The sequence below is a fragment of the Narcine bancroftii genome, chromosome 5 (genome assembly GCF_036971445.1).
Source record: "Narcine bancroftii isolate sNarBan1 chromosome 5, sNarBan1.hap1, whole genome shotgun sequence".
In the NCBI taxonomy this organism is placed as follows: Eukaryota; Metazoa; Chordata; class Chondrichthyes; order Torpediniformes; family Narcinidae; genus Narcine; species Narcine bancroftii.
The window spans coordinates 38464606-38482327 of record NC_091473.1 but is presented as its reverse complement, the minus strand read 5'-3'; the positions used below and the strand labels follow the sequence as shown (position 1 = coordinate 38482327).

General features: G+C 37.9%; 1 protein-coding gene across 1 annotated transcript in view; it reads left to right on the top strand.

The window, feature by feature from the left end:
* The window catches only part of synpra (synaptoporin a), a 316240-nt gene that overhangs the window by 217488 nt on the left and 81030 nt on the right, over window positions 1-17722 (top strand). The window contains exon 3 of the mRNA XM_069937154.1: window positions 14007-14131. Within this exon, the coding sequence (XP_069793255.1) occupies window positions 14007-14131 (125 nt within the window). The remainder of the gene's footprint in view (window positions 1-14006; window positions 14132-17722) is intronic.

The following is a 17722-nucleotide window of genomic DNA, read 5'->3' as shown; positions in this document are numbered from 1 at the left end:
CATACCAGGATTTAGAGTGTTAATTTGTAAGGAAGAGGTGAGTATTGTAGGGTTGTTTTCCTCCCAAATATAAGGATTAGGGGATGATAGAATTGAGCTGTTAAACTCTATTTAAAGTACTTATTAGGTAAAACCATTCCTTAGATAGAACTAAAAGTTAATTCCTCCCATGATGCAAAAAAATACTCTGCCATCAAAAGTAGGTCTAATCTGTGACAGAGTGGAACTGTGCTAATTTCTGCACATAGTACAACATTCAGCTGCTAATTTTCCATCGCAATTTGCAATAGTCCAAGAAACAGCCTTCTGGTGTGAAATTCTGCAGTGGTGTTGCATCTGTGTTTAGCCTCCTGGTGTGATTTTTCAATCTTACCCACTGAGAACCCAACAGTCCTTTTTGCTCACAGAAGAATCAGGTTTCTCAAGCATAATTTCCCTTGAGGCCATGTTGTTCTGTGGGACAATCAAGGCCAAACTGTATTCCTCGCCAAGCTGCTCCACAGCATTCTACAGCATGATGAATAATCTAAACACTTCAAACTGAGCATTCCTTGCACCTTCAACCGTATTTCTGAACACACTTCCAATGTGTGATTATTCACACAATGTTCCTTTTGCTAGATGCTGTTGAAACAGAGGCAAGGCAGGTAAGCCCAACAATCTAATAAAATGTTAAAGAGACCAATGGTCTAGGTATCTCTAATAACAAAGTCTTTGCAGACTGTGCTTCACCGAGACAATTCTGACCAAGACCAGAGGTCTATGATCTGCTGCATTATCAAATGGGGCATGGCACACATGTTTTGATCACGCTTCCAGTCAAAGCAGTCATAATCACTCTCAATTTCCAAACTCTGGCACCTGATTTACCCTCAACCTCCACCATGGCTTGCTGCTCGCTGCTCCTGCTGGAGATCATCCAGTCACTGCCCTCAAGGAAAGAAGGTTTCAATCCAAAGGCTGAGGAAGCTGAAGCATAAGGATGTGTCTCTATTTCGGCCTTCTCCAATGTGCAGTTCTCCAAAGATTTACTCCCAACAAAAATCGCTAAAGTAACGTCCTGCTGTGACCTTGAATCATCGGCATGCACACAGAATCTCTTTCTTGGAGGAGATCTGTATTCAAGTCTTAAAATAGTTGTCAGTAAATATGAATCACATTCTCTCTCCTCTCCTACCCCTCTGTAAATTGTATTTTGAAAGTTGTTGTAACAGTGTTTGTGTGGTATGTGTGCCCTTTTAAGGGATGAAACCTAAAACTGCAGCTGTAAGGTATGCCATGTTATTATGGGTGACTTCACTAGTATGTAGTGAGCCCCATAAACCATGACATTTGACTGCTAAGCCGGACAATTCAATTTAATAATGACCAAGTTAGAAAAAGCACAAACATTCTGCTCCTTGGAAACAGTATTAGTTGGATTCCCCATGTTGTTTTGGCTCCAGAAAGGAATCTGAGATTGTGAGTTGGTCAACCCAGGAGAAGTTAACTAGATAAGGCATGCATTCTCTTACTTTAAGAAAATGAGCTGCGATCTCACTGAAAAATATAAAATTCTTACATGGCTCAAGAGGGTGAATTCAGAGAGGATGCTTCCTGTGTCTGGGTCAGAGTATCAGAATAAGGGATGTCATTTAAGATTGAGATGAGAAGAAATGTCTTAACTCAGAGAATAGAGAATCTTTGGAACTCTCTATACTGGACAGCTGAAGTGACTCAGTCACTGAGTTCACATCACAGAGATCATGATTTCTGCATATTAAGATAATAAAGATAATAAATAATAAAAGAATTATAGTAGCCATGTCTTTTACATGTTTGGTTGCAGCAAGTAAGTATTTTGGTATATCTATACATTGTACTTATATATATGACAATGTAGAGCTCGTCGAAAGAACCAAAGACTTGTTGATCCAAACCAAGGCTTTTATTAGCAAAAGTCAGGAGCTCTTCACAGGTGGCCGACCAGTCCAGAATGATCTGACCTGGCTAGGTACACAACCCTTTAAGGCCCAGACAGTAGGCGTGGCTAAGCTCTCAGCCAATCGCTGTAAGCATAGTCATTACACTCTAGATACTGTAACTATATACATTGGTAATAGGTCTGTACTATCACAGACAATAAACACTCATTGCTCATTAAATTACTGTGCCCATAATGCTTACACTCCATGCTATGGAATAATTGAATGCACTAGGGTGTGTAACACTTCCACTTTGAAATAAGGCAATGTGCAGGGTATTAAATATTTATGCACCTATATTTCTCCTTAAAAATTTGTCCCAGCACAAATAAATACTTAACGAAAATATCTTCATTTCTATCTGGGCTAGTCAGTGTTGCAGAGGAAATCATTACATAATGAAAAAAGTTAATTGCATTACATAGAAATCACTTTTGAATTTTGTTAATGCATGTGAATGTGCCGACAGATGTTGCGATTCTCAGTGCAGATCAACTCTCAAAAATAATTACATCAGGGCCCACCTTTCCTCTACTGTTTTCCTGTCTGTGTCCCTGTTCGGAAAAGATGCTTTTCATCTTGGTCATTGAAATCTTGATTGAAATCATACAAGAGCTGTTGATTTTCCTAATTTTCACTTCCTACTTTCTTGAATGTTCCGATGACCAGGTAGAGGTGAGAGTTTGGAGATAACAAGTGAAGAGATTGGAGCTACATGGGATTTGGTGGAGTTATATCAGATTAAAGTGATCAGTTTAATTAACTAAACAAACATTAATTGCTTATAAATTGCACCCATTTCCATATTTTAAGGATAAATATAGCAAGAAAGCTGCTGAGCCCATGTGAAGGTTTGCTAGTAATTAATTCTAAGTTATTTAAGGGCTCTGAAGAAACTGACCTGGCTTGTGGCTAGTTTTTTGTAAGGTAATAATGGTGAGAATTTTCCATGTCATTATACAGCATTAACCCTTTATTGTCTGCTCCCTATCCCCATGTCAAAATGCATCAACGGAGGGAGGAGAAATGACAAAGTGCCATAGTGCTGGTAATGGTGTATTGAGAGCACAAATGTAATAATGTACACTGATGAGATTGTATAGATATGATTGATATTATGGATGTAAAAAGACTTTGAATACTTTTCTTTTTTTGTCAATAAAGGTAAAGGTTCCATTATTGTCACATAATACTACATTTAGAATGTAACATACATGAAATTCTTTAACTTTTGTCTACCGTGAGGCAGACAGAAAGTCGCCACTTTGTCCAGTGCCCCTCACAGAAACTTACAGTACCTGGTGTTCCGAGGCGGTCTCCCCTCCAAGTACTGACTAGTCCTGAGCCGGCTTAACTTCTGAGATTGGACCATCTCAGGTGTATTCAAGCTATTAGGAGATTTATATATAATTTATTGTGAATAAAGTATATTTTTGGTTTAAAAAAGATGTGTCACAATACATGAGCAAAATACAATGTATGGTAGAAATCCAAAATAAAAGTTGGAAAACTGGAAATCGTAAAAAAAAAACCCATCTGCATTAGATTCCATTTCTCCTTGACTTCCATTCCCTCTAGCCAACATTGGGAAACAGAATGAAATTTCAACAGATGCAAATGATGCCAAACTTGGAGATAAGACACACCAGTGACATCAACAAGTTGAGCTAGAGCAAGGGTGGCCAAACTTTTAATTTTTAATTAAGGCATACAGCATAGCAACAAGCCAATTCGGCCCACGAGTAAGTACCGGGGATGTAGGTTAATTGGGCGGCATGGACTCGTGGGCCGAAATGGCCTGTTGCCTTGTTGTATGTCTAAATTAAAAATTAAAAAGGATTGGCTACCCCTGCTCTAGCTCAACTTGTTGATGTCGCTGGTGTGTCATATTTCCAAATTTGGCATCATTTGCAACTGTTGAAATTTCATTCTGTTTCCCATTGTTCATACCTTGGGAAAGAACTGTCCTAAGATTATTTTTTGGAATAGTAATATCCAATATTCTCTATCCAAGGAAAAATCAAATATTATAACTCACTGTTTTGTTTTAAACCCTCCCTCCCTCCCATATGACCTAGTGCCTGTGGACCTATGCTCCTCTCCCTGCCCATCCCCTGCCATTTTACCAGGGGCCAGCTTGCATATTGATCATATCTTAATGAAGGGCTCAGGCCCAAAACGTTGGTTATCTATCTTTACATTTACTATATAAAGTACAATGTGTGACCTGCTGAGTTTCTCCAGAATTGTGTTTTTACTGTTTTGCTTTTTAATCATTAAACCCTTCATTTTTCCATGTTGATACTAATCATTCTATTCCAACACCTCACTTTTATTAAACTGTTTTTTATGTGGAATTATGCCAAAATCTTTTATAAAATCCACATGGACAACATCCAATGTGCCCCCTTCATCAAACAGTTTTATTTTATGTAATTTCATCAAAAATTCAGATCAATTAGTCAGACAAGATCTCCTTTTAGCAAATCCAAGCAGGGTCTCCTTAATTAGCTCAGACTTCTCCTTGACCTTGACTGTAAATTTTACTTGTAAAACCTTATCCACCACAAATACTACCATTTTAATCAGGTCTAAACATTTTGTAAATGGGTGATATAGCGAATACTTTTACATTACTAAAAAGCCTTTCAGTCTGCCTAATTTGTTTTTTTTTCTTGAAGAAAGGTGTCATTCTGCCACATTTCAATCCTCTGGCACTTCTCTACATGCCCAGGGAAGGTTGGAAGAAGTAAATTGGCAAGTATTTTCATGTCCCCACTTCTACTTTCCTGAGCAACCTGGGATGGAACCCATTTGGACCAGGAAAAATATCCTTCGCAGTCATAAATAGCAGGGAACAGGCCCTTTGTCCAAACTCGCCTATTGGGCTGAAGCCATTTTCCTGAATTTAGTCCATATCCATCAAAGTCCTTCTTATCTATGTATCCATCCAAATGGCTGGTGGAATCATAATCATATTGACAGTTCATCAGCTGTCAACCCATCCATCTCCACTTTAGCTGATATTCTGTCAGCATGATAAGAATTATTTCTCCCTTCTCAACTTTGAGCTCTGTCTATAGGTTCCAAGATGAATTGCAAAGGATATGTGTTAATGCATGACCATAGCAATGCATTGATCAAACTACAGGTAGACTCAATTTCACAATGTTTTAGTGGAGATCCAAGAACTAGAAGTAATATAATATGTGTAGCATATCAAAAGTTCATGATCTCCATTTATCTGGCAAACAATCATAAACTTTTAATTATTTTTCACATCATCCAAATTATTGTGCAAATCCAGAATGGAGCTTCTTTCCATTAGAATTACGTAATAATTGTAAATTTTTTAGAACAATATCCCATTTTAATCTTAGCAAAATAAAGGAACTGATTTTCAGAAAGCAGATTGGAGCACATGCACCTGTTTGTATCAAAGGTGCTAAGATGCAGATGGAGCTTTGTATCAAAGGTGCTAAGATGCAGATGGCTTTAATTTTTTAGGTGTAATTTATCACCCTCATTCTGTCCTGATCAAACTATATTGATGCTACAGCTAAGATAGTGCACCAACATGTCCAGTTCCTCAGAAGACCAAGGAACTTCACCATGTCGCCAATTTTTATAGGTTATCAGGATGCATCACAGCTTTGTATGTGAATTGCTCTGCCCAAGATCACAAGAAATTGCAGAGAGTTCAGGCCATTATGCACACAGGCCTTCCCTCCATTAACTTGTCTACAACCCCTGCTGTATTTGGAAAGCAACCAACATATTAAAAGACTCAACCCCCTCCCAGTCATACTCTCTTTTCTTTCTCTTTTTTTTAAACTTTATTTATTCGTTCAAAAAAAACAAATAATACATGACATATACAACAATTAACCATAAACATGAACGTTATTTTTTATATATATATAAAAAAAGAGAAAAGAAAAGAACTGCCCCCCCCCTTCAGCCATCTCTCCTAAGGAGAGCCATAAAGAAAAAAAAATAAAAAATATTAAAGAAAAATTAAATATACGTATTAAGATCTAATCAATGTAAATTGAAATGTAAATATTCTCAATATAATGACCACTTATTAATAAAAAAATTATAATTATCACACGAAACATATGTAATTTTTTCCATTATTACACAATATTTAATCTCATTATGCCAACTATTAATATCAATTATATTTGTATCTTTCCACGTACTAGCAATACATTTTTTCGCTACGGATAAAGCTAAATATACAAAAGCAAGCTGAAACTTATCTAATCCCAAGCCTTTCAAAAGTTGCAAACTACAATAAAAATACTGTTGGATTTAAAACTATTTTAATCTGATACAGATATTCTAAAAACGATTGAATTTTCTTCCAAAAAGATTGTATATGTGTACATGACCAAACGGCATGAAAAAAAGTTCCAACCATATCACCACATCTAAAACACAAATCTAATTCATGAAAACCATACTTTTTTAATTTTTCAGGTGTTAAATATAATTGATGTAAAAAATTATAGTTAATCACTCTCTTTTCTTTCTCATTGGGCAGAGATACATGAGTCTGAAAACATGCACAACCAGATTTAAGGACAGTCAGTTTCCTGTTGTTATCAGGCCACTGACTCGACCTCTCAAACTTAAAATGATAATGCTCTTGCATTGTTTTAATGGAAGCCTTTTCTCTGTAACACTATACTCTGTACTTTTGTTTTATTTTGTACTATCTATTGTACTTAATTATCAGTTGACTTTCCTGAAAAACACAGTTTTTCACTCTATCTCAGTACACATAACAATAAACAATTCAATTTCAAACTTAGATTATTGGAGATATATGTATGTTTCAATAATGGATTTTTCTTAGAAGAAAGATCTTTGGATTTTTTGTAATGTTGCTTTGTGTGATTTTATTTAATACCTGGTTTAGATCTTCCCAAAACTTTCCCACTTTCTCACATGCCCAAATTGCATGTACTGTTGTTCCCGTTTCCTTCTTACAGTGAAAACATCTGTTTGATACTGTTGGGTCCCATTTATTTAACTTTTGGGGCGTGGTGCATAGCCTGTGTAACCAATTATATTGTATCATGCGTAACCTCGTATTTATTGTATTTCTCATATTTCCGGAGCATAGCTTTTCCCATGTTTCATTCTTTATCTTTATGTTTAAATCTTGTTCCAACTTTTGTTTGGGTTTACAGCTTATTTCATCGTTCTCTTTCTCTTGCAGTTTGATGTACTTGTTTATTATAAATCTTTTAATTATCATTGTGTCTGTAGTCACATATTCAAAACTGCTTCCTTCTGGTAACCTCAGCCTGCTTCCCAATTTGTCCTTCAAGTAGGTTTTCAGTTGGTGGTATGCAAACATTGTACTGCCTGAGAATACAGCAATGGTACATAGAAATGAATAAATGTATTCCATTGGAAAAAATAACACATAATTTAAGAAATAACATCACAGTATTCAAACAAATTTGGGAACCGTACATGGAATACAACAGAGAAATCCTACCGCGGACCTCCACCCCCTAAAATGACAGAATGAGAAGAAAACGAAATGAACTAACCCAGTGTGTAAAAGTAGATGACACAATTTTCTTGTTTATTTTCATTGTGTGATGACATTGTTTAATGTATCCTATATGTTGAACATTGAGTGGGTGGGGAGGGGGGGTGGGAAGGAGGGAGGGAAGGGAGGGGGTAAAAGGGGAGAATATGACACTGTATATTCAAGAGGGAAATGTTTATGTGTATTTTGGTCAATATGGTTCATAGTGTGAAAAATATATATTTTTTAAAAAGATGGTTTTTTTCACTATAAACCCTAGTACATGGATAAAGATCCAACTACAATTTATCTCTTTTTACTATTCCACAGCACCAGTCAGTCTGATATACATTTTATTATGAAATGCTTCAAAAGTTTCAATATTTCAAATTGAGCAAAATTGTATAATTTTCTGGTTGTTTTTCATCACTACACACTACAATAATCATGATAATTTTGTCTATACCACGAGAAAATTACATATAATTTAAGGAATAAATATGATTTTTTTTAAATTTTGTGCCAATGCATATATACTGTAATTTATAAAGAGCTTTTCCTGAACATCATAAAAGCTTGCTAACTCCTTTTGATAAATAAATGATGATATTGAGAAGGCAAAGTTGTGTGAATGATGGTGATATTTTGGTAACCAGGTTTGTTTTTCTTTTTCCCTAACTTTTCTAATTCGTATTTCCATCTTTTTCTTTTTTCTTCCTTTTGATTTTTTTTTCTTGGGGATTATTGGGGGGGGGGGGTAGGTGGTTGGTAGGATTCATTGGGGTATATTATGTAGCATGTATAATTAATTTGAAATATATGATTTTCATTTTCTGTATTTGGATATTAGTACATCTACAGAAATTTAAATAAAATATTTTTAAAATATATAATTTTGTCTGTGAAACATATTTGGCGTAGATCATGCAAAAGTTAAATCTGGAGTAAGCAATTATTCAGTTAAAATACTGAAATTCTGAAGCTGCTCTCTCTTATTGTCTGTAGATGATATTATTTTGGATTTTTCCTTGCTGATCAATTTATCAATTATGTTTTTTTATACAGTAATCCTGCAATGAAGACCTGTCAATATGCTGGCTTTGGTCGTTCACACTGAAACGAGCAAATCCCACAATTTTCTGGGTAGTGTGGCTTTTTACACACCAAGCCAGCATTGCGGGAGCAAAAGAGGCAGGACATATAATACCTCTGTGTCAACATCTACTGTAATGTATTATTTACATGTCAGACATATCCTTCAAAGCAAAACAAAATAGCATTTGATCTCAATGTGCTTATGGTGCTAGTTGTGAATATTTATAGCCCTCTTTGAGTGCAGGGTAATTTCATGAGCATCATACATAACTTCATGATGCGCAGATGGAACCAGAATCTGTATGAGCATCATATATGTGCAATCAGAAATACAATGGAGGAAGATTTGAAAAGAAGCAGGGACCAGTTTGAGGCAGAAATGAGTACGGACCTTAGATGCTGTAGATGGAGACATTTTCTTTTTGTGAGTGAATTCGTGCTGCTGTCAGGTAGAAAAATGTGGAGGAGAGAGAGTCCACATGGGCCCGTGTTCTGGTCTAATGTTCTCAACAATTTTGATGAAGGAGAGTGGCAGAGTCATTTTAGTATGTCCCAGTCCACTTTTGATTTTGTTTTGGAACTTGTTGAGCCACACCTAAGGCAAAAGACAACAAATTGGAGACAGCCTCTGGAACCTCGGCTTAGATCCCCTGTTGATTTGTGGTGATGTGCTACCCCATGTGAATATCGATCCATAAGTTGTCATTTAGGTATCAGTGTGGCCACTCTGTGTGTGTTGGTACACTAAATTACTGAAGCATTGAAGAGGGTCCTATTTAAACATTTTGTTGGCCTGCTGAGTAGTGCATGACTTCAGGAGGGGATAATGGATGTATTTGCAGAATGAGAGTATTTAATGTGTGCTGGTGCCATTGCTGGCACACATATTCCCATCAGAGCCCCTCATGAGGATCCACTAGCCTATTGCAATGGGAAAGGCTGGCACTTCATTGTTCTTCAGGCTGTTATTGACCACAACTACTGGTAAGGATCATGCGCTGAGTTACAATTATTCCTCTTTATCAATTAATATGTTTCGTATGTCGATGTAAACATAGACCTTTTGTTGTTCCAGCTTCATAGATGTGTATGTGGGTTGGCCTGGTCGCACCCATGATACTCAAGCTTTAGCCAACTTGCCCATCTACAGAAAGGCTGAAGATCAAGGCAGGTACCTCTTCCCACGAAGGAAGTTAATATATCCCACTGTACAGTGATTTACGTGTCATTCTCAGATGTTGCATAAGGCACTTAAACATCTACATTGCTCTGCCTACAGAAATCTAAAACTGTTAACGGAGTGGAATCCCTGTGCATCTAATTGGAGACCCAGCTTACCCCCTCAGGAAGTGGCTGATGAAGGGGTGAACTAGCCACCATGCACTCGATCAACAGCAGTGATGCTTTAACCACCCTTTGAACTCGGCAAGGATGGTGGTGGAAAATGCTTGAGGATATCTCAAATGTCGCTGGAGGTGCCTGGCCAAGCAATTTAATATTTGTACCACTTTTGTATCAGACAATTTTGTATTGTTGTTGCCTGTTGTGTTCTACACAATATACATGAGATCAACAAGGAATGCTTCTTGCCTGAGTGGAACACTGATCTATACGATCTTCCTGAGGAGCCTGATTGGGTTGCTTATCAGGGTGCCCAAGCACACAGTCATCAGGCGATCCATGAGGCAATTATGCCCCTTCTATAAGCAATTAAGCTAGTAAATAACAGCTTTTAGTAAATGTATGTAGTACACTTGTAAAAGAATAGTCATGAACAGGAAATGTAAACAAAAATAAAAACTTTTAATTCAAATGCATTTAATTATTTGCAACTGTGCAATAAACCAAACATCAATAACCATTTGCAAAAGTCACATCATTCCAGCAGCTGGAGGAAGGAAGAGGGTGAGGGTGATTGAGAAGACACATGTACCTTGTCTGAGTGTTGCATGAAGTCATTCTGTGGTGGTGCATGAAAGAAATACTAGCTATGAGGTTGATGAGTGTGGTATTGTCACACGGGAGTTTGTTGCATTGCAGTGGCAGCTTGATGCTGTTGAGCAGAGGATGATGTTAGTGTAAACTTGTCCCTTATGAATGAGGCCTAGTTCTGCATTTCCTGTTGGAAATCTTTGAACAAAACCCTGTCATTTCCTCTGACCGGGTACGTCTGTTCACTTCACATACTGCCATCTCTGCCTCTCTTCTCATCTGCTCCTCACAGGTCCTCTGCACCTCCTGCCAATTATGCTCCCTCTCCACATCATCATGGTTCATTAAGTGCAACATCTCTCTCATTTCCTGGGTCACCGCCTGTGCCTTTGTAGGTCTCTGTCTCTTCTTAGGCAGCTAGAACCTTGGAAAGTAATGGAGCACAAGCTATATTAGCAAGACTGCTCTTTATGGGCAGACACACTGTGATAGTACAGATCTATCACCAATGTACATAGTGTATATAGTTACTGTATCTAGACTGTGCTTACAGCGATTGGCTGAGAGCTAAGCCACACCTATTGTCTGGGCCTTAAAGGGTTGCGTCCCTAGCCAGGTTGGATCATTCCGGACTGGTCAGCCACCTGTGAAGAGCTCCGGTCTTTTGCTAATAAAAGCCTTGGTTTGGATCAACAAGTCTTTGGTTCTTTCGACGAGCTCTACACACACAAAACTCATGATAAAGTTTGTTTATCACAAGAAGAAATGTTTTCACCCGGTTGCTTGTGAGATGCAGGTCCTGTATTACTGGGCTCAGTTTCCATGCCACTCAGAACCCTGGCATCAGGACTGGCATTGGAGGAGGGGGACTCAGCTAGAACAATTTCAGGGGTGGATGGACCCTCCATGTTGCTCTGTAGTGCAATTGGGTGTGCTGAGTGGTTTGAGCTCCAGATGGCATAGCACTGTTCGAAATACAGCCAGTCCAATCGCCCTCTGACTCACCTGTCATTGTGGTCATTTACCTGGTGGTACTTCTTATGCAGGCATTTCAGCTTGCTAATGACCTGGGATTTATCCCAAGTAAAGCCCCTGTCTCTCATTTTTTGAGCTCCCTGATCTAATATAGAAACATAGAAACATAGAAGATAGGAGCCTGCTCCGCCATTCAACGAGATCATGGCTGATCTTAAAGTTCAGTACCCCGTCCCCGACTTCTCTCCATAACCTTTAATACCCTTATACTGAAGAAATATATCTAATTCTCTCTTAAATATATTTAATGAACCTGCCTCTACTTCCCTCTGTGGCAATGAATTCCACAGATTCACCACCCTCTGGGTAAAGAAATTCCTCCTCATCTCGGTCCTAAATGGTTTGCCTATTATCCTCAAACCATGGCCCCAGGTTCTGGATTTTCCCATCATTGGAAACATCCCATCTGCATCCATTCTGTCCAGTCCTGCCAGAATTTTATATGTCTCTATGAGATCCCCTCTCAATCTTCTAAACTCCAGGGAGTACAATCCCAATTTGCGCAATCTTTCCTCATAAGTCATTCCTGCCATTCCAGGTATCAGCCTGGTGAATCGCCTCTGCACTCCCTCCATTGCAAGAACATCCTTCCTTAGATAAGGTGACCAAAACTGCACACAATACTCCAGGTGGGGTCTCACCAAGGCCCTGTACAGCTGCAGTAAGGTATCCTTGTTCCTATACTCAAACCCTCTTGATATGAAGGCCAACATAACATTTGCCTTTTTAACCGCCTGCTGTACCTGCATGCTCGCCTTCAGAGACTGGTGTACAAGTACCCCTAGGTCTCTCTGCACTTCCCCATCTCTTAATCTATTGCCATTCAAATAGTAATCTGCCCTCTGGTTTGTATTACCAAAGTGGATAACCTCACATTTATCCATATTGTCGTGCATTTGCCATGTATCTGCCCAGTCCCTCAATTTATCCAAATCACACTGGAGCTTCCTGACCCCCTCTTCAGTGCTCACAACCCCTCCTAGCTTAGTGTCATCTGCAAATTTGGAGATATTACATCCAATCCCCTCATCCAGATCATTAATGTAAATTGTGAACAGCTGGGGTCCCAGTACAGATCCCTGTGGCACCCCACTGGTCACCACCTGCCACTCAGAAAATGAGCCGTTTATCCCAACTCTCTGTCTTCTATCTGCCAGCCAGTTCTCAATCCACATCAATACTTTGCCCCCAATCCCATGAGCCTTGATTTTGGAAGCCAGTCGTTTATCGGCCCATTCCTCACCATGCTTCTCTGTACAGATAGTGAGGAGCTCGTGGATCTCAGAATCACTCATTGGATGCTGAGAACAGACTATTGGTTTCAAGTCTTGCGCTGAAATGTTGCACATTATATGCGTCATCAAAGTGACATTTACTTACCCGAGTTGATCCTGGAATGTCAGAAGTGCCCTTTACACTGGAGGCATTCCGGGAACTTTACTAGGTCCCTTTGTGGAATAACAAGGGACTGGAATGATTCCCCCCCCCCCCCCCACCCCCATTCCGTCTTGGTGCTTTTTACATAGCAGGCATTCTGGGAGAAAAGAGAAAATGTCCTGGAACGAAAGGGCAGTGTAAAACGCATAAACGAGAGACCCAAGTATTTACAAATTATTCTCATTGTAATTATTATCACAGACATATTCCAATTTGTTGCAAGAAATGCAAGCGATTACCTAATGGCATTCTAACCCTCGAAACTAGCCATTCTCAACCTACTTTTGATGATGGTCCTCTTAGAACTCTGCTCAAAGTTTATGTACTCTGTTCCCTTTGAAGCAGTTAAGTGTAGTTGGTTTCTTCTGTATTTCTCTCCTACCACCTACGTAAAAATAAATCATAACAAATATTTTATGATTTCAGTCCATGGCCCATGGGTCAGGGAGGGGTTGGGGGCACATATGGCCCCCATTGAGTAAGATGTTGTACTCATGGTTAGTGAACAATACTGTGACTAAAAGGGTGATGATTTCTTTAAACACTCATTCATTTCTCAGTAGTCAGTGCAGCAACAATGCAGTTGCTGTAAGCTCGGCATGGCAGTCACAATATATATATATATATATATATAAAATATATATATATATATATATATATATATATATAATGCTGTGAAATGTTTACCAGTCATGGCTTCCTGAATGGATTAATATAAAATGTATCCAGTCCTTCAGCTCAGAACATTGGTGTTCCATTGTTGGTGAGTCCAATTGCAGAAAAAGAGAGCAAATGTGCCACTATCTGATATTCATTTCATCTCTGTTTAATGAATGTGCAATTTAATTCATTTTGATTAGGTTCAAGTATTTTGTAAATAGATGATATAACAAATACTTTTTCATGACTTTTTGTTCTGCTTAGATGGTGGAAAAAAACTGCAACAATTTGCCACAGTCGATCAACTGTCTATTTTATTTTTCTGTTTTCAGATTTTTGCAATCTTTGCATTTGCAACATGTGGTGGTTACTCGGGAGCACTGAAAGTTGGTGTGGATTGTGCAAACAAATCAGAAAGTAACCTGAACATCGAGATAGGATTCTCTTATCCTTTCAGGTATGTTTTCTTTTAAAAGTTCTTGAAACGTTGAGTATCATCATTCTTTGTAGAAACTTTAAATCGTTCATCAGCCAGATGGATGCATGACATTCTACACTGTGATTTAATTATGCTTTAAAATTTTCTTGTTCAATAATGTTTAGAAGATATGCAAATTTTAGGTATAAATATGTAGTGATGTTCTTCCAGCCTCTTGAGACCTGCAATAATCTTCTTCCCCAAATTGATTATATAAACCTTGTTGGATCCTGTGTGTTGGAAACGATCCTCTGAGCACTCCATTATGCTATTTTTTTTTCTTTATTTTATATGTCTATATAATCTTTTTATATATTTTATTTTATTTTTTTGGGGGTGGGAGGGCATGGGAGGGAAGGGATTATAAGTTATAAATGAAATTTTCTTAAATTTAAACATTTACTGTTTTGTATAATTGTTTATTAATTACATGTATGGAAAATATTAAATAAAATATTTTTTTTTATGTTTAGAAGCTAGTTAACCAATTACTCTGTCCCAATATTTTAATGTGATTTTGTATTTCTTTCTGGGTAAAATTTATATATCTTATTAAAAAGGAATATGTATTGTTACAAATGGTTACTTAGACAGAAGTTGCTTTTAAATATATTTAAACATAAAAACAGGATCAAACTTTAACTTATTACTATTAACTTAACTTAACCCACTTCTAATTATAAGTGCATGTGTATATAAAGTGTGTGTGTAAGTTCAGAAAAGTTATTTGATTTACAGTCCAATCTCAATCCTCACTCCTCCAAGTTCACTGGTTGCAGGCAATTCTTATACTGTGCACAGAGTTTAATATTTATGAATTTCACTAGGCTTTGGAGTTTGAAAGATAAATGGTTACCACTCAGGAAGGTTCTTGTTAGTTTTCAGAGAGAGATTTGTTGTTCATGGACACAAAATCATCCTTTTTAATCAGCTATGTCACTGTCTTGCCAAACAAACCTGCCCCATCAGGGTTTTCCAGATGATAACTTTTTTCTTTCAGTTCAGCACAGAGTTCCTTTTTGTTTCTCTTATTTCAAGTGAAACATTAGGCTGTCAGTCCTCTCCTCTTGAATGGACCACAAGGGCTTTGACCAGGCTGAACTACTGAACTAAGCACTCACAACCCATCCTCAAAATGGGGGTTTTCCACAAGCTTGCCAGCTTGTCCTGTTCCAGTCCCAGCTGCTGCTGCTGAACTCTAGCACTGCAGAACTGAATTTTCTCTCTCTCTCTTTCTTTCAGAAAAAAGCCTGTTTTACCCTCTCTGCTTGCAAAACCACATGACCCTCTTAAAACAGCAACCTCCACAGACAGACTGAGGCTCTGAACCTAATCCTCTGAGTTCTTTCATCTGTTGCTTTTCAAAATAACAATCCATAAGTGAAGTCCCTTGGGCACCTCCCAAAGCTTTTGCAAAGGCTCTTGGAGCCGATCTGTCTAGCTTGAGAAGAGCTCCAGTATTTTAATGAGATCTGTTTTGAAGTTTTTGCATGTGACCTATACTAAAAAAAACCCTGCCTCACTTTATCTCCCAAAATCATATCTATATACAATATAAAACAAAGCATATTCTGTCACACTATGTACCATTAAAAAATAAATTAAACTGATCACCACAGAAGAGCATCTTCTGCTATAGACCTTGTTACCTGACCTCAGTCTGTTAACATCCTACCACTGAGAAGCAAAACAACTGCAAATGCTGCACATCTCAAATAAAAGCAGTGTTGGGAATATTTAACAGGTTAGGCAATACAGGTATCCCCCTGCTTTTCAAAAGTTTGCTTTACACCACTTCACTTTTACAAAAGATCTACATTAGTTTGTGTTTTCGCTAACTGAAAGAAATCCAAGGAGGATTTTTGCTTTAATGATAAAAGGTAAAAGCGAAAATAGCATTCAGCATTTGTTTTGCAGCAAGCCATTGTAGAAGCACTGCACACCCTGAGCAGCGAGCATGGAGCCACCAAACCGTTTCCCAGGAACTACACTCAGCATCTGAGCATCAAGCTGCCATAGCTTAGAACTGTCTGTGAGCATCTGTGCTTTATCAAAATTTATTTTGCGTATCTGTTAGCAAGATGCTAAGGTATCAGAAGAGCCTAAGAGAGATCGTAAAGGTGTTATTTAGTAGGTTAATTTTTGGGTCTAGCAATGCTCAAAATATTTCCCATATAAATTAGTGGTAATTGCTTTTTCGCTTTACACCATTTTGGCTTACGAAAGCTTTCATAGGAACACTCTACTTTCAGATAGCAGGGGAAATCTGTACCTGTCGATGGAGCTAACTTTTCAGACTCATGACTGTTCATCTGACCCAACTATTAGCAGTAAAATAGTTTTAATTCTCTTAGTGTGGCATTCATTTTCTGCATATGGCATTAATGTCCACTTTCATTTTCCAATGGCTCCTGTTGAGACCTCCATGCAGAGCTTGCAGCTGCTGCAATGACCACTGGGAAATGAGTCAGCCCTTTAAGAAGTCTTTCCATTTTAGTTCCAGTACATTGACAGAAAATTATATTATCAAAGAGAGGAGGAAACAGAATGAACAGGAGATGTGTTTTAATGTGCAAGCACTCTCTATATGATAGAATGACCTGGATAATTCTCACGCTCCAAAGGCACCATGAATAAATGAACCAGAGATCATCACATGCCAGGTCACAAGCAAAAAGGGCTGCAATCAATAAGGGCTGAATGAGTCAGTCAGCTCTGAGTGGCAACAAGACCTCCCATTCCTCGAAAGTACAAACAACCTTGTACTGTTGGCTGTTATTGAAGACTTCTGAATGTCAATAACTATTCAAATTGATGTAATCTACAGAAAATAAGGAGTTTAAAATGTATAAATGAATTAATTACTGCCATAGAAGTAAAATCTTTTAAAATGAAAGTAAGCATTTCAAACACAACCTGCATTTACCTTCAATGGGGTCCAGACCTTCTCCCCATTAGCATTCCGCAGTTGGATTGAATGAAGAAGGGAAAGGAGCAGCAGAAGGTCACATTTACTCACATTTGACCTTCAGCTTATCTCAGACATTGGACATTAACATTTTCAACTTGCTCTGCCCAATATGTTAATAAACTGACTACGTTAAATCTGCTACAAGAAATGTGCTGCCAAATAAATCAGATTTATTACAGGCTAGTGTCCCAGCTCTCATGCACTGGAAATGCAATATTCAGCTCACATTCTCCAATCTATCCTTATTTTGAGGACCACATATATGCATAAATTACATTTGCAAAAATTACAATAAAAGTTTCAATTGTGAAATCACAAAATGTCTGTAATAAATGAAGAATTCTCCTGGATTGCATCCCTTTATTTCTGAAAACCAAGACTGTTCATATTTTCCAACCAATATTGGGAGCTGGGGTGCCAAGCTGCTGTTTCACATTTGAATATGGTGTGTGTAAGAAAGAAACGCCTTCGGCATTGTTTTTATTTGCTTTTTGGGGAAGTATATAAACCACAGATTATCAAAGCAATATGCATCAGATAATGAAAAGGAAGATGATGTTCAAGAATCATATTCCCATGGAGAAATTCTCTGCATGAGT